General features: G+C 37.3%; 1 protein-coding gene across 4 annotated transcripts; it reads left to right on the top strand.

The window, feature by feature from the left end:
* The first annotated feature begins 6,930 nt into the window (after positions 1 to 6,930).
* On the top strand, positions 6,931 to 18,160 carry pdgfbb (platelet-derived growth factor beta polypeptide b). Of its 4 annotated transcripts, none has more exons than XM_047801152.1 (7): positions 6,931 to 7,664; positions 11,312 to 11,408; positions 12,987 to 13,037; positions 13,771 to 13,964; positions 14,160 to 15,210; positions 15,875 to 16,017; positions 16,243 to 18,160. In XM_047801152.1, exons 1-6 carry the CDS (start codon positions 7,596 to 7,598, stop codon positions 16,006 to 16,008), a joined length of 1,596 nt encoding a protein of 531 aa, XP_047657108.1. In that variant the 5' UTR covers positions 6,931 to 7,595; the 3' UTR covers positions 16,009 to 16,017; positions 16,243 to 18,160. The 4 variants fall into 4 exon arrangements, with proteins under 4 accessions (XP_047657108.1, XP_026994971.2, XP_026994972.2 ...); XM_027139170.2 differs by having other exon boundaries at positions 12,975 to 13,037; XM_027139171.2 differs by having other exon boundaries at positions 7,622 to 7,664; positions 11,312 to 11,404; positions 12,975 to 13,037.
* The last annotated feature ends 757 nt before the right edge of the window (positions 18,161 to 18,917 follow it).

Below are 18,917 nucleotides of genomic sequence, written 5' to 3'. Positions count from 1 at the left end.
GAGGACCTGTGAAAGAGGCATTTAGTTGCTAGGGGACTTTCCCAGCGAAACACACAGTTGTGCGATCAAACCACTTTCAGAATCATTCCACTGAGACACCTGTAACTCTGAGCTACATCAAATCATGTCTTCATTAATCATAACTCTATAAATCTGACAGCTTAATTGCTTAAATAAGCACACACACACACACACACACACACACACACACACACACACACACACACACACACACACACACACACACACACACACACACACACACACACACACACACAGACTACAGATGAATTATGCAATACACCCAGATACAAATCACAAACATGCACAGATTTATAGGTTTACACTCCAGTTTTTCAAACCACTTTCAGTCTTGCAGCATGGAAAACACACACCCACACGCACGCACGCACGCACGCACGCACGCACGCACGCACACACACACACACACACACACACACACACACACACACACACACACACACACACACACACACACACACACACACACACACATACAGTAGTATACAAGACATTTAATGACACTCCAGAAGCATCCCTTTATTATTAACATAAATAATCAAATAACTACAATTGCACTTCCCGGCCACTGTAAATATCATTTAGTTATAAGATATTAATAGTGCATAAATTAAAAATATCTGTTGTAAGTAATGAATAAAACACCTTTGTGTGTGATAGTGATAGAAAAAATAATCACTTTGCAGAATACACTTTAATGTGCACTTTATTCAACAGGATATTTATACTCCTTTTATTTATATCAACATATCAGTCATTGTATTTACATGCCAAATATTTTTTTTCATTCTGTTGTACAAGGTGAAACATATGACCCTCCCACTTTAATGGTTTAAAAATGAGTGTCAATTATTACTTTCATTTTAGTCAGCACTACGGTCAGAGCATTTGTTATACTGTAAAACCACAATCACCCCATTCTGACCAATCAGATTTAAGAACTGAAGAATTCTGTGGAAATGTGGAAGCTTTCTCTTCATAAATGCCTCCAACTTTGTAATCAGTCTTTTGGTAATCAAATTTTTTTGGTGATTGTAAAATTGTAAAATATAGGTACATTTTCCTTTTTTTAGGATCAATCTATGGTGTGTGCAAACTTTTCATTCATAGAACATTTCAAACAGAGTTTTAATCTATATGTCATTCAGCTATAGTTTCTTTATCATTCACTTGATATCTTGTCATTGTGCCATGCATTTTCAAATAAAAGCAGTGCTCTTGTTAAAATATTTGATATCCTTTAGGAACCCCAGTGAGGGTAAAAGAGTTTAAAGGTTCTTGCCTCAGATTTTCCACAGTATGTGTCCATGTCCATGTGCTTTTCCCAGCTATTTCCAAAAACAGCTTTGAGGCAAGTAGCCAGGAATAATAACAGAGTAGCTGAGATAATTAAAATATAAAAATGATCACAGAACAGATTTATAAAATGAATATTCCTTTGTGGTGGTGTCATGAAAAAAGAACACAAGCAGTTAAAGCATGTTTCCATGTTTGGTTTGATTGTGGTTCTATTCCCACTAGTGCTGGCTTGGAAAATAACTGAAATGAACTACAGACTTGGGAGTACCAGGAAGACTTTCTTATTCAACAGAATGAATTTTTTCAGCATGTTTTATAAACTCTGAAGATATTTGCTAACTCTTTTTTACCAGAGGTCAAAAAATAGAATTCCCACCAGTTTTGGGGTCACCTGTTTTCAGCATTGGATTTATTTGTCATTTCATGTTCTACAGTGATGTTAAAGTCTTAGAAGAATTTGTCTCAAAAGCTCTGTTTTATCTCTGAAACAATTGTTTTCCCAGCAGTAGGCTCACACCTCTTCCTTTTCCCATTACCATGCTCACCAACAGAGTCATGATACCCTACACACAGAAGCCCCGACAGCCTCCTGATTAAATCTCACATAGGCTTCAACAGACAATTCATTTATTTATACTGATAAGAAAGTTGAACACCTACACAGGGTTAAATAAAGAATAAATGTTGTGTTGTTTAGACATGTTGTTACTGCAGTTTTATGCAGTACCTGATTCTGGATGTGGAAAGGTTTACACACATAAATAATCTAATGTCACAGCTTCATTGTGTGTGATGAGGAAGTCTGCTGCTCAGCACATACTGTGGAAAACTCTTTAGTGCTTTAACTGGTTCCCTGTGTTTCACTGTAGTCAAGCCAACCTTAAGATGATTAATACAAAAGAGCATCTTAATCACACCCCATGGAAGTAATGACCAAATCAGTGAAAGCTCTCAGAGCTCAAAGACCCAATAGGCCACAAAGTTATGGTCATAATTCAGGAATGTATCATGCCTCTTTTTCAGACCTTTAACTTGGCATGAACAGTCTGAATTTATAAATGCTACACTGTGTGCCACCAAACTGTATGTGTCCTGCTCTATCACATAATCACATACAGAGAAAGTGCTGATTAGAAAGAGAAAATATATGATATAACAAATAACATAAATAACCTGCTCACATCACCGAAGACTTACAGACTTTTTGGTTTTTGCCAAGCCTTTAGGATTTTCTTCAGACATTTATTTAACTTTATTATCACTTCCATGTCTCTACTTTGATGACTCAAATGACTCTAATTTACTAATGTATTGGTATTACACTATTCAGGCAGCATGTATCCATCTTGATACTTGTATTCCTAACTGAAATTCCCTCAGCTCTGTGGTCTTGGTGTAAAGCATAAATGTATAATAAGCCTTCAGAGTCAGTTTCCTGCAGAAGAGACTGTGTACCGTTAAACAATAGCCGTCCTCTTTACGCATCATCCTGTTACCTCAGCCACAGGGTTACCACTGTATAATTTCCTCTATGGCAATAAGGCTGGAAATATCATTATGGCTGACGTTTTTGAGGTTTCTAATACTGTATGTCCTTAAAACAAGCTTGTGTTTGATCCTAAACTTCTGAAGTGTTTTTTGGCCTAATATCAGAGCTGAGAGATGCACAACTCTACAATTCTTTTAAAGCTACTGTAACTTTGTTCTGATGGACACAGCTTTTCTTACCTTCGAAAATGTGTGACTTTTTTTCTCCATTCCTGCCTCAGTGTTCATCTATTATGCTGTATATCATACCGTATGAATTTGTGTGGCATTTTGAGATTTAACATTCATTTGTCATGCCGTTCTAGTGGCTTTTATCCCTATTTTCCAGTTTCCTCCCTCACAAAAACTAAGAAACACTTATTTTAGGTAACAGACCATATTACACATTCAAATGTCAAATAACTTGCCCAGAACAAGAAAAATCAGATTAGTAGAACTATGCCACATCATCTCCTATTATCTGTTCATTTATTACCATTTATTGGGAAGCTACATTCTAAATGCACAAATGTATTGAACAACATTATGACATATACAGTATCACCTACAAAACACATGAACATTCTATTAAAAACAGATATTATTTAGGTATAAAAGATTTACAATACCATAAGTATTCACTCCTTAAATTTTTCCACATTTTGGTAAATTTGTTTAGCAAATTTTAACATTTGGTTTTGCAACGTGGAACAGAAATGGACTTAGCTGGGCCTATATGTCAAATTACTCTTTATTCTTGAATTTTTCAATTCAGTTCCAGACCACAACACAATATTTATATTCATTCATTCATTTACTACCGCTTTATCCGAACTACCTCGGGTCACGGGGAGCCTGTGCCTATCTCAGGCGTCATCGGGCATCATGGCAGGATACACCCTGGATGGAGTGCCAACCCATCACAGGGCGCACACACACACTCTCATTCACTCACACACACACTACGGACAATTTTCCAGAGATGCCAATCAACCTACCATGCATGTCTTTGGACCGGGGAGGAAACCGGAGTACCCGGAGGAAACCCCCGAGGCACGGGGAGAACATGCAAACTCCACACACACAAGGCGGAGGCGGGAATCAAACCCCGACCCTGGAGGTGTGAGGCGAACGTGCTACCCACTAAGCCACCGTGCCCCCACAATATTTATATATTTATATATATTTAGAACAGTCTACAATTCAGTTAGAGTTACATTAACTTTTGAGTTTGGATGAATCTTGATGTAATAAATCAATATTATAATAAAATCACAGCATGTTATAAAGAAATGCCAATAGTATTAGAAAACTGGTGTCTCCTGACCTCATGCAATGCCTTAAGAGCCCTGTCTCGTATCTTACGTCTAGGTTTTGTGGCTGTTTTTTATTGAATTCATCTTATTCCAGTATAAATGCACTACTTTGCCATTACTAACAAAATACAATTAAATGAATTCTTTTGTATTCTTTTGAATTCAGGATGTAAGCTAAAGAATTTTGGATGGAAAACAGGTTACACTTCGTGGAAAAAATGATAATAGTGGTACAATAATACAATAGTAATAACAATAATAATGGAATCAATGAATTAAATAGTACTGCCATCATAAACGTGAAGTTTATTTCCTAGAATTCATTACATAAGTCAAAATTAATAAAACTGGCATGAAAAGATGAAAATGATATATATTTCGTGAAGCACTGGTGGAAATTTTACATACTGTAATTGACAGCAGCGATCTGTTTGGATATCATAGCTGCATGAGTATGCATGCATATTCAATTGTTCAAGTATGTTTTCTCTCTCTCTCAAAGAAAAATGTCTATCTAAACATTTATGAAGTACATATACAGTATATATGCATATATCTAGCACTTTCCTATGGGAAATAAAAAAAAAAACAGCAACCAAGCAGCAACCAATGCCTGAAAACTTCAACACGTGTTAAAAATCACAAATGTAGAGACTAAAATGTCAGAAATGCTAGACAGTTTTCTTTGAGAGAGAGAGAGAGAGAGAGAGAGAGAGAGAGAGAGAGAGAGAGAGAGAGAGAGAGAGAGCATATTGAACAATTGACTATATTGTACATCTTACTGATGAATGAAGCAGAAAATGAAATGGCACCAAGATAAAAAAAAAAAAAGATGAGAAAAGAGCAGAAGAGAAGTAACAGAGAGGAAGCCAGAGAGTAAGTGGGAGATGGAAAAATAAAGAGAGGAGTGAAAGGGCAAATGCATTAAAGTGGGAGAAGAAAAGATGAGAGAATTTTACAGCTTTGTGTTTTAGGAAGAAAGGGCGAGAACGAGGGAGTGATGGAGAGAGTCAGCCTGGATGGAAGACAGAGAGTGACAGTGTGCAAGTGAGAAAGACAGATGAAGAGTCAGACAATTTGTGAAAGATCTGGATGCTCTTGTTCACACTTGACCTCTGTCCTTTTCCTCAGCAGCTCAGATCATCTCATCACACACATACACACACAGTGCCATCATTTCTGTTGCGGTCGTACACAGTCGTTGTCATGCTCTCTGACCACAGAGCTCTTTTGTCCACGACTGTTGCAGCTACCCACACATTTTCCTAATGACTAACGACTTAACAGGATAAGAGGATTCAGCAGCCTCCTGTCTATGATGCTCTGCTGTGAAATTCTGCGAATATTTGATTTTATATTTCCTATTTTTTTCATTCATTCACTTCCAAATAGCATTTATAGTAGTATTTACTGTAGGCTGCAGTAGAAAATGCATTGATGCATTGAGCATATTTTGAACACAGTAGACATCTATGCATTTTTTAAAAATAAATCAGTATATATTCCTTTTTATTGTTAAATTCATGCTTTCACAATTGCCAAGCATGAAATTTATGTGTGAAAGTCAAAACTTTACATTTCCATGCCTAGATTATACAGAGATTGTATGTAGGTTCCCATGTATGCCCAACCTTTGATCCTTGTCTACCTGAATCATTTCAGTCATTCAGAGATTCACTGCAATTTTTCAGTGAATCAACTGAGTCAGTGAGTTAAGTGATTCCCATTCAGCTCATTCGTCAGAGATTTCTAGGTTTCTGAGTATGGGCAGAGTTGGGGTGCATTGATATACAAGCACCTTATAAAACAACAGAGAATTAATAGCCATATAAACTATACTCAATCTGCTTTTTATCTGCATTATGTAGACTGAACTTTCGAATTATTCAGTGAATAGATACGAGCAAATCACTAAGCTAAACAATAATAATTCTGTTTCTACAAGTCATGGAAAAGATTCAAAATTTCATCCCTAGTCAACATAGACCCAAGGGCTTTTGTAAAGATTGATGTCTTTCAAGATAATGACCCTAAATAATTGTCCAAACAAACACAAATACTTGCAGGAACACAAAATCATCATTACACTGCATCTCAGTCTCCAAATTTGATATTTGACAGATATGCAAAAATAAACAAAACTGACCTGCATTTTAAATTGCAATTATTCTTGAATGCTTTAGGCTACTGTCAGATAAGTGCATAAGTGACAGCCCTGCTGTACAAATGGGAAAGGTTATAATATTCAAAAATAGCACTAATGTGGTGTAATATTCAGGTATACATTTTACTTATCTTACTCGAGGCAGTGCATTATTGACCTTTAGCAACCACAGAACACAAAGTAATTAAAGTAATTATTCAGTCATGTTTATGCAAAATACCCATAATATTTTATTCATGTATTTGTCTTGCTTATCAATGTTGTAAAACTCCCTGTACTGCATGATACACACACACATACACGTACATACACATACACACACACATACACACATGTACATACACACAAACACACACACATACACACACACACACACACACACACACACACACACACACACACACACACACACACACAAAGATACACACATACATACATACACACACACAGGCACACTTGCACACACACACACACACACACACACACACACACACACACACACACACACACACACACACACACACACACACACACAGCCCTGCCCTGAAGGGGCGGGAAAGATAAGAGCTTACAGACTTCCACAGAGGCGCTCGAGCTCACCGTAATCAAGACGGTGCGGTTGACACGCGCAGCGCAGCGGACTGATAAGCCTCCATGGAATAAAGAAGAACGATTATTTTTTTTTTCTCCTATTAAGACCGATACAAAGAAAACAATTTCAAGTGAATCCTGATACGTCATGCAGCATGGAGTGACGACTACAAAGAAGTATATAAAAGTCGACCTGCGGAGTGGACAATAAGAGCAATAATTTACATATAGGACACTTATCATCCTACACGTGCAAGACCTTGACACTTTCTGTCATTTTGATTAAGTCTAATCGATAAACAATTAGGTTTCCGAGTGCGTTTCTCAGCATTGGCATGTGCTTAATATTCTACTTGGAGATTCCTAAAGAATTTCCCTCCACCGGATCTTTCCCTTTACTCTTCGTGTTTATCAGCTATTCGATTGAACAAACAGACAAACTTCGCTCAGGACTTCAGAAAAACCGCTGAACCGTCGTGAAAAATAATCTGCGTTTTAAGTCATAGGCTGGAATTTGGAGCGCGCGCCACTGATCAAGACGCGCGCAGCTGCGTTTCATTAGCGTCTGTGCGCTCACGCGCCGCTGTCCTGAGTTCCGAGTGCTGAGAAAAGAGCGGAGCGCGCGGGCCGTGCGCGCCTCTCAATGCGGCGGAGCGATGTGCACTGGGCTCTGCTGGCTGCGCGCGCTGCTGCTCGCGGCGTGTCTGTGCTACGGCGACGCAGAGGTAAGAACAGCAGCTCGAGACTGTTCTCACTTTATAACATCCATTAAGCGTCTCCGTTAAGTCTCTGCTATATCTATCCTGCACTATGAGCGATGTTTGCAAACTTCTAGTGGGGACTATTCACAGAGCTCGAGACGCACTGATTCGAGCCTTTGTATTAGAGCCGACTCTGTACCGAACTGCCGAATCGGTATTAGATCAGGTTCGTTTCGCTGCATGGTACTGTACAGTATACAGTAACTGACATTGCACAAATCTTATTAGGATAAAAATGAGCTTACTGCTCACTGCTTTCACGCCTCACATGGAATGTGTATCTTGGCAAAAGAAGGTTTTCTTTTAATTGGTTCATTACTAGTGATGTCAGTATCCTCAAAACTTAACATAGTGTGTTACAATAGTGTGTGTGTTGCAAAGGGGTCCAGAAGCAATTTAATCCATGCTGTTACTGTCTCACAACACAAGCATGGCAATTCTTTTAACTTCAAAAAGGAAATGACCTTATTGAACCTTGAACCTTGTTTTGCCTCATCGCATTTTGTTTAATGAGTTTGTATACAATTATGTATGTAATGAGATGTGTAGGACTGGAGATAAACCACCTTTATCAGATGACACTCCATAAGACTTGAGTGACAGCTACTCACCATAAGGTTTATTACAGTACCAGGGAAAATGAACATGTACACATTTCCCTGCACCACAGAAGATATTTTGTAGAGTGAATCTTGTAACTGGAATTGTGTAACAGTCTGGCTGAGTGAGGAGGTGTGTAACCCTAATCCTAACCCCAACCTTAACCCTAAAACAAGACTTGATGTCCTTTTTCATTGCAGATCCACTGGCTGCAGGCAGTATGTATTTTACCTCTTTGACTACAAATGCATGTGCACTTTGAGGTGCACTTTTTAGGAAGTCCCCCTAGTAAGAACATACATTTTTATGGTTTTTGTGGTTTGTGATTCGGATGGAAGAAGCTTAGTGGAAAGAAAAATTATGTGGTACAGTGACTGAAATGAAATGTGGGCATGTTTAGTAAGTATATATATATATATATATATATATATATATATATATATATATATATATATATATATATATATATATATATATATATATATATATATATATATATATATGTGTGTGTCAGCTCCTCTCTATGAATTTGGTGGTTGCTTAATTCATGTTCAGTCAAAGTGGTTCAGTCTAAGTTGTGGCACTGACGCTAAAAGGGAAATTCCAAGTAAAAAAAAAAAATCCCTTTAATTGCCTGGGATGTGATGAGAACAGAACACTCATCCAGAGCATAAAACAGGCAAAATTTCAGAATCCAGCTTTAACCAGTTGAAAACATGGGTAATATCTGATGGTATATTGCTGTGGTTTATATGGACATGTGTTCTGTGAACAGGTTCTATATGTAAATGTAATGCTTCTTCCTCGGATCTTTTTCCTCACAGCAATTATCCCATTGCAGTAAACCACATCACATCTGAGTTATAGTGACTGGCACAAATTGTTTCAAAACAAATTTATTTATGCTGAAATGTAATCAGATTCAATTGGCCATACACAAAGCAGAGTAATTCAGTTTTTTTTTTAAAATAGATTCTGATGTGTACACGTGTTTATATATTTATCAGACACTGTTATTCAACGCGACTTACAATAGGGATTAACATTTACAGTATGTGTAGTCTGATAAACTCATAAGTGTGTGAAGAGGCAGTAAAAGATGAGGCTATTAATATACACTTTGTTCTCTAATGTTTATTTCCTACTCCGATACATAACAATACCAAAGTGAACACAAAAGTATATGGAATGATGTGTGCCAACTCGGCTCTAGTGGTTTGAGACAGTACTGTACTTTTTTCTGAGAATACTAAATACAATTTGAAATTTATATAGGCTACTATATAATATATTTTTTACTCTCCCTTTTTATTCTTGTAATCACACTTTTGAAGTACTTTATCCTGACCTTTTTCTTCCCTCTATCCTTTAGCAATATAAATATTGTCTGTTTACAGCATCAGCTACAGGATGAACATTGTCCCAGTTTTAAAACAAAACAAAATAAAGTAATATATGCCATATACTGCATTTCCAACCTTATATTTTTCTTTACATCAAGTGTTTTAGACTAGTTTTAAAAATATGTAAATTCAAAAAGTAATATATAAACTAAAATACTCCCAATTAAATAGTTAGGTAAATATTATATTTCAAAGTGGTATATTATAATATATTGTATTATACAATAATGGACACACAACACTAAAATATATGCATTTAAAAAGTAGAGCAAAAAAACCTAGCTAAAGAATGCTCTCTAATTGTTTTTGACACTTGAATATTCACTTAGATGATGTTATCTGATTTGTGGTAACTCACATGTAGGTCTAGAATAGCTAACATAGAACTACTGAGTGGCCCAACAGAACAGGCTTTGACAGAGAGTTTGTATCAATGACAATCCTCCTTGTCAATCACAGTGACATGAATCAGTCATCAGACTATGATGAAGAGGCCAGATAGCACTTTTGCTGTCTGTGAGTTGTGCTGCCTTATTACTTATAAACATAACCAATAGTTTTATAATCTGCACTTGGCTGTGTTTGTGTTTCTCCGAGAGCTGGCTGGTGAGGGGAAATGACAAAGACAAAATTAGTAAGAAAATATTGGGAAATTCTCCGCAAAATAGAAAAATGTTGATACTGGGCATATACTGATTTGATATTGATACTGATTTGAATGTATTATTCTTTTTTTTTGTTGTTGTTGGAAACAGAATCATATATTTTTTAAAAACAGACATTATTTTAATTTTGATGACCAAATAATTAAGTCTAGTAATTAAATCACCCTGCAAACTGAAAATTGAAGCAGCTGTTATGTCTGTAATCTGTGTATATAGTCACTGTCACACATATTTTTAAATCAGTAATTATTAACGGAATCCTCAAATTTCTACTAGGATTTCTCAGCAATAATAAAGTAGTTACTATGACCTTATGGATCTTTTTGTTGGACATTTTTGTTTGGAAGCAGTTGAATGACCTGTCTTAGCCCCCATTGGTACATGCCTGAAGCTAAAGTGTCAACAGCTCTTAATGGACAACAGCAATTATGAGCACTCAGAAACACACCACTGAGATAAAGAGATATGGAAGAAAGGGAACGTGGTGTTGTACACTGCTTCTGCTTGCACTTGTGAAATAATAAATCAGACATATCAGTGATTTAAGATCTAGTCCTCTTCATCGTTCTCTTTCTACTCTTCATCTGTCCATCCCCCACTTCCTCCCCACCCCCTTTCCTGTCTTGTGTCTCCATTAAGTGCTGCCATATGAGTAGTCACCTAGTGGCCTCTGTCTGGACCTTTGCTATGAACAGAGTCCTTGTGCAACTACAACTACTGAGACAAACCAGCTCCTTCTATATGTGCATGTACACACAACTCAAAACACACAGAGATCCACAGAATACCACCACAAACACTTCTGTTAAATTTAGGGCTTTAGACAATGCTTTAGTTATATGGTGTGTTAATAAGTGATTCTCTCTCTCTCTCTCTCTCTCTCTCTCTCTCTCTCTCTCTCTCTCTCTCTCTCTCTCTCTCTCTCTCTCTCTCTCTCTATCAGAGGGATCCTCTCCCAGTAGCTCTGGCTGAGCTGGTGAAGAGCGGCTCTGTCTCGTCCACAGAAGATCTGCAGCTGCTTCTGCTCTCTGACTCCGTAGGTAAATCTGCTCCTTCCAGATTCATCATTTTTCACATACCGTATCGCACTGGTCCATTCATGTCTTTCTATTTTGTCTTTTTATTTTTTTCTCACAGTACGATTGCTTTGATAAGGCTCTGTTCTCTGTCACATCTCACAGATATCAATCAATTAAACTTTGGACCAGTGTATGCAAGGTGTTTTGCATTGCATTAATCCTTATTTCTAGCAGAGTTTTAGAGAAACAAAACTTTTTATTCTTAAAAAGTATTAACGTACGGTATTTCAGAAAAACATGGTGGTATTTTCACGTGCTATGTATCATGTAAATCTGTTATCTGAACATACATGTTTATTCGGTATGCAAATTCTTACTCTTATAAACTCTTATGAATTCCAACAGATTTGATACATTTATTTTTTGAACTGTGTGACTATCGAAAGCAGAGTCATCGTATCGTTCTAACCAAACATCTTGGTATTTGTTCTGATAAAGATGTTCAGTATGGTAAATGCTCTCGCTTCAATACATTTATTTAATGCATGTAGTAAAGTCTAATAGAATACTTATTTCATGCTTGGAGATTAGTTTGTGTTGCAAGAAAGATCACAGGTTTCTATAATAACACTTTATTTATAGTTGTATGGAGAACATTTAACAGAACTTAACAAATAGACCGATTACAGAAATAGTAAAGCTCTGGAGGTCTTTATAAGGGGAATGATAACAAGATATAACCTGCTTCAGGGTCGTTCCACAACATTAAATGTAACCATAAATGGGTAAAAAGTATAACATGTTCTATAAGGTCTTTTCATTCACTACTCCAATAGAGTGTTTTCTTAATAGATTTATAAAGGCATATTATAGACCAAAGCTATGTTCACACATGCAGTGATTTGTCGCTGCAAGTTTCCAGTCGCTTTACTGTGAAGTTGCCAGTCAGCGTTCCTAATACTGGTTGCCATGGTAATAACTTTTATCAGTGGGTGTATATAAAATTCAGCACTGTATATTTATAGAAAAGCATACTATTATATGAAATAAAGTAGAAGCAGTTTGTGCTCTTTGGCACAGGTCATGTATGCTCTACTGTCTTCATTCATTGCTTCATCCATATTTGCATACCGTTTTCTCAACTTTGTTGCGTCACTGGACACACTCAAACACAAACTAGTCGCCAGCGGTCGCTTTCTCACATGATACTGGAAGTCAGCAGCTCTCATTGTAAATAAACGATCTCTGGTCACGGTTGCTATGTGTGTAGCAATAGCCATCTAAACACACACACACACACACACACACACACACACACACACACACACACACACACACACACACACACACACACACACACAAAGACACACACACACACACACACACACACACACACACACACACACACACACACACACACACACACACACACACACACACACACACACACACACACAGAGCCTGAGAGACAGATTATTACAGATGTTTGGATAAAACAGATGAAGGACGTAAAATATGTAGAGATGACATCACTCAGACTCATATAGAATTAATATTTTATTATTTTTATTATTTTTATTATTGCAGATGACGATTTAGAGAGCGACCATGCCAACAATACCAACAATCGGCTGCCACGGAGCCTTCCGAGTAAGTTTCAGACAACTTGTTATTTATATCTTGTGTTTCTTTCTCTGCTACTCTTTCTGTCTCCTTCACTCTCCTTCATTCAGTTTTTTTTCTCACTTTTTTAACTATGGATTAGATTTTCCGTGGCAGTTATAAATCACTGAAACGGCTGACAATAAATCTTGTGCAGAATCCTTGGATGTTGTTTTTAAAATCCATTTGGATCTAAGATGATGACTGATGCCAGCTAGCTGCCTGCTTGACTGATAGTTCTGTGTGAGTGTGTATGTGCTTGTGCAGTCATGTGTGTCTGTGAGACTGGTGCCTTCATCTTGGTGATAATAGCCTCTCTATCACACTAAGCGTCGTTACCTCATTCCCCGAATCAGCAAATCAAACCTGTCAGTCACTGAGGTAGAGGTGTTTTCGAGGCAGATGTATCAAATCACTGTCCCTGTCATGACAGAGAAAAATGTGGAGTGTCCGTGTAATGTGGCAGGATGTGAGTGCCAGTGCTGAGTGAACTCTTTTTAAGACACAAAATGTATTCTGCAGCATTTGTAGCATCTGTTATACCTACTGGCTATATCTCTAACTGAAAGAGCTTGTCCTTGTTTTCTGACTTCATCAGCTTTAACAGCTCACTTTAACTTTAATACAGTTCAGATCAGCAGTTAATCAGGTTTCTTGATAGTGGCATATGTTTTGTCTTGTTGCATAAGCCTTTTTAATATCTCTGTGTTTTTCTCTGCAGATGCTCAGCCAGCACAACAAGCTCAATGTAAGGTGAGGACAGAGGTCATGGAGGTCACTCGCGCGATGCTGGACCGAAGCAATGCTAACTTTCTGCTTTGGCCGCCATGTGTGGAAGTGCAGAGATGCTCTGGATGCTGCAACACAAAAAACCTTAAGTGTGTAGCTGTACTCACTCACACACGTTATCTACAGGTATACACACACACTCACTTACACATGCACAAACTCATAGTCAACCTCATATATCAAATCTGCATATATTGATCAAATAATCTAAACATTTTTATCCTTTGAATGTAATGATTTAATTTATATTAAATATAAATTAAATAGTCATGCGCAATGACTTTTTATTATAACAGCGTGAAACTTCACCCTCTTGTCTAGGTGATGAAGATTGAGTATATCAACATGCGGCCAGTTTACAATAAAGCCGTAGTCTCGGTTAACGATCATGTGGAGTGCCGCTGTCAGCCTGCTCCTCGTCCAGTCTCCCGCAAAAAGTCTTCTTCGCAAAAACAAGAAGCAAGAGAACGCTCAGGGAAACCTCGCTATAAAGATGAGCTTCACCGGAGAGATGAGCTTAAATCCAACCAGAGGCTTAAACTGGAGGATCTGATAAGCCACAGCTGGCTGCCCTTAGAAAATGGACAGGATGCCTGGAGCCATAATAAGACACACCACGGAAAGAGCAGAGGTCATTTTCTTGGAGATGGAAAGAAGTATAACACCAGCTCCGACAGCACAAAGAGCTGGTCTTCTGAGAAACTGACAAATCCTCTGCCCAGTCACAGTAAGATAGAAGATACAGGTTTATTACTACACAATAAAACAAGGGCAAGAGAGAGAGCCAAAGATGTAGAAATACAGAAAAACAGTACAATAAATGATGATAGGCTGACAAATCAGTCATTAGTGAATGGGGTCAGCCCCACTGATATAGCCAATCAGATTCCACAGCAGGAGTCAATGGTAATACAGTGTGTAGGCCACAGCAAGTGTACAGGGAGCAGTCAAGGACACAGAAATGAGACGACTTCCCAAACAGGGACCAACCAGAATCAACTGCACAGTGAAGCACCTGTTGGCCAGAACAATCAGACTATGGTTCCTAAACCTGCAGAGAAAATCAATCAAAAGGAAGGCCATGCCTTCAATGCAGAAACACATCCTAGTACAAGGATTAAAGAAAATGAGACCCCAGAAATGGAAAGCACTCGAGAGGTGACAGAAGAGACCAGAAGCACATCCACTTTGCTAAAGGAAAGAATAGCTTTAGAGGAGGAGAAAGAGGAGCTGCTGTTACTTCACAAGCGCCTTGATGAAGAAAAGCACAAAGTTTACCTGAAAGCACAACAACACAGTCAACACGAGGACCAAAAGCAGCACCAGACGCACCACAAACCTCAGCAAACCCACACAACTACACAACAGACAGGTAACATGACATGACTAAAACAATTTAGCACAGATTTGGCATTTAATGAATTCATGGGCACAGGGAATTAATCAATTTGGAAAATACCTCTTGTGTGCTACCATGGAAAGCATTCATGTAACATGACAGTTTATAAATGTGAGTTTTTCGGTATGCAAGTGTTCAAAGAGGCTCTGATATTTTCAAGTACGTCTTGCAAATGTTTTATATACTGAAAAAACCTCTGTGACGAGTAGCAAACACATTACTGAGAAAGAAAGCCTGTAGGAGTCTCAAAGGAAGTATGGTTCATCTGCTTTCATGCACCGTAGATCACTGAATCCGCTTTAACAGCCATCTATTTTTTCTAATATCTCTTTATTCTTGTTTTTGTTCAAAGTAGTGACAAATTTAGAAAGCGCTTGCATAAATTTTCATGAAGTGTGATCTGAAGATCCAGCACACATACAATCAAAGACTGCATAGGGTGTGAGCCTTGTATGTAAGCTACCATCTACACCCCCATGTCCACCAATTAACTGACTGCTAATCAAGTCATGTAGATTAGCGATTCTCATGTTCTTGTAATGTTAACTAGTCAAAATTGTACTCATAATATTTAAAAACCATTTGTTAGACATTTTGAACATATTTGAATTCATGAATGATCTGTCTATCTGTCTAGAAAGCAGAACAACTTCTCCAGTCAAAATGTCCACTCCTTTCACGCCACCCCGTCTACCCCCTCGTACACCAAAGAGATCGAGGAAGCACCGCAACCGCATAAGCAAGGCTGTGATGAGGGCCATGCTTATGTAGCATGCAAAGGTGAGATTCACAACCTATATTTGTCCTTCTCTCCTAGAAACAAAATTTCCTCCCTAAAGACTTTTATTCAAAATATAAAGCTTGAATCGTTAACTATCCAAAAAAATCCTTGACGAAACCTGTGTTCTAAGTGTGTATGCTCATACATTGAATATTATAATGAAGTCATGGTGATGAGCCAATCGTGTATGTAATTCCTATCTTTTTCTGTATTCTTTTTCATAGATGTGTAAGATGCAGTACCTGTCCAGATTGTTGCACTATCCTGAATAATATAATTTATTCATGTCTTCCTGCCCATGGAGATCTTAGCCTTTAGTACTAATCTTCATGCAGTAACCCAGTTTTTGGGAGAGGGACAGAGCTACATTCCTACCATATTCTCTTGATATAAATAACAGTGATGTTATTAAAGGGGACAGAAGACAATAAGACAAACAGTTGGTTTGCTATGGATTTAGATGGACTCTCCAGTAGTAGCTCATCAAAACTGCTCAGATGTCCTTTTCTTAAGTTATGGTCCCAGTTGGAAACCCGCCCTGATTCTGTGGAACAATGGAACTGAGGGATTGAGCATGGGAATGTGTCATTGCAACTTTTATGGTTGAAAAGAGACTTGCCTAAAAGTCTGGAATGAAAAAAAAAATACAAACACTGGACTTTAGAAGATTATTGCAATGAATGAGTCTGGTCTGTGGAAACACTCAGAAATAAAAAGAAGCTCCCAGAACTCTCTGAAAATGCTAAGAAGTTGTTCAGTTGGAAAAGACTGTTGAGAATATTTTAACCTAAATACTCTCTGGAAATAAAACATGGGTCTAGAGAAGATCTCTGAAAAAGACACAAAAAAGTCTGATCTAGAACTCACTGCAATGGAAACACTGGACTATAGAAACGTAAATAGAAGCGATTAAATAAAAATACTACTGTTGTAGCTCCTCCGAGTGGCTTCTGGTTTTGTAGTTCTGTAACATGGAAATGAACTGAACGTTCTGTGGACTAGTGAAAAGTGACTTAGATGACCTCTGGAATGGAAAGACTAGTCTACTAAAGACTACTAAACTGGAATAATGTCCAGTTTCTTTTCTCTATAGAGTTAAAACAATGGTCAGGAGGATTGAAATTATTAAGCAGTCTTAATGCTCTTCTAGAAGTTTCATAATGATAAAGACTGGTGCTGAAACTTGTCTTTAATAAGAAAGCATGTCGTAAGGGAGACAGAAAAAACAGAAAGCTCCCTTCCAGCTCATATCCCATCTAACTGACATAATAAATTTCTTCTTTGACCTTAATTACCAGATCCACAGCTAATTTGAGTGGTGTACCGTTTTATAAACTCCCAAAAATAAAAATTGGTTCCATCTTGGACCCTGTACAGTATGTCTTCCTCTCTTTTCCTATCCATTCAGGGGAACCCTTAAAATGTTAAAACCAAAGCATGCAAGATCCCAAGTAGAGCACCTTTATGAAGCTGAGAATTTTAACCAAGCAAAGGAGCCTTGAAAACTCTATTATTGTTAGCGTGTTGTCATATCTGTAGAACATAGTTCAGTGATGAGACATACTGGACCGCTTCATATTATATAGTTGTAAACTAGACATAGAATAACAGAAGCGTTTTCATTTATCCATTCATACGAAAAGAGACAGGTAATGAATAAGGGAAGAGAAAAGGAAATATGGATATAACTCATGAGCATATGTTCAGTGTTAAACAGTGTTTCCAGTATTTCTGGATTATTAAACCATAATACAATATTAAAGTCACAACCACTTAACAAATCATATACAACACATAAACACAGCAACAATACTGTTTTACTTTTCTTATTTAATTTTCATATTATTTAATTTGACTGCTAACACTGGAAATTCTCAGATGCCAAATGAAGGCTTGCAGTTCTATTGTATTAATATGGACCTCTTGAAATATGACGGTGCTATGTAATAATAAGAAAACAGCTTTAACATTATTGTTATTTATTCTTCTACAATTGCTTTGTGATTAGTTTCCTTTCATTAATTTTACCTATTTGTTTCTTTGCATTCTGTTTGTATTTGTTTTTATTTCCAGCTTTAGATGTATGTGAGGCAGTGTTTTGCACCACAAAAGGAATATGAATAAAGAGTTAAACTAACCTGAGTTAATGTTTCATGATTTTTAAATATAGGTAGAAATATGGATTATGCTAACTGCTAAAACAAAGAGTAGCACAAATTTATGTTTCAAATTACATTTACATTACACACTCAGTATGATTTTTAGGTGTTAAATTGAACGGTATTGTATGGTATGCTATTGTATTAATTTGTTTTTCAGCATTGTCTGCATGTCTCTATGTTTTATAAAGTTACCTTGCATGGCTTATCATTCACATTACATTTCTCTTTTCTTGTCCTTACTTCATTACATTTAGTAATTTGCTAACACTGAGTCTATGACCGCTTTCAAACTAAATCTTACTCACTTCCACTGCCTCTCTTTTCACCCCCTTTCTCTCCATCTTTCACTTATTCTTGTTGACTTTAACTAGACATTGTCAGAGTCCCACTCCTTTACCCATTTCACCAGTCAGTGAGGCAGGAGTGTATTAGCTTTGTCCCAGCCAGTCTGATTAAAACAAACACTTTGTGATTATGGATGCTGTTCACCCCTTTTGCATAAATCAGCCTGCCCTTGGTCACATGATCCTGGTAAGTGCAGCGAAGGAAGGAGACTCAAATTATTATACAGTACTGTTGCATAAACTGCATTGAGTCAGATCTTCTTAGAATATCTGCAAAATAATATTCTAATATCATGTTTCATATTGGATATACATATATTTTTTTTAAAAAAAAAATCATAGCATTTGGCCTTATACAGATCAACTTTTTATACAACTTATGCTTAAGGGCCT

This window comes from Tachysurus fulvidraco, chromosome 15 (assembly GCF_022655615.1).
Source record: "Tachysurus fulvidraco isolate hzauxx_2018 chromosome 15, HZAU_PFXX_2.0, whole genome shotgun sequence".
In the NCBI taxonomy this organism is placed as follows: Eukaryota; Metazoa; Chordata; class Actinopteri; order Siluriformes; family Bagridae; genus Tachysurus; species Tachysurus fulvidraco.
The sequence above is the reverse complement of the archived record's forward strand: the minus strand, read 5'-3'. Positions and strand labels throughout refer to the sequence as shown.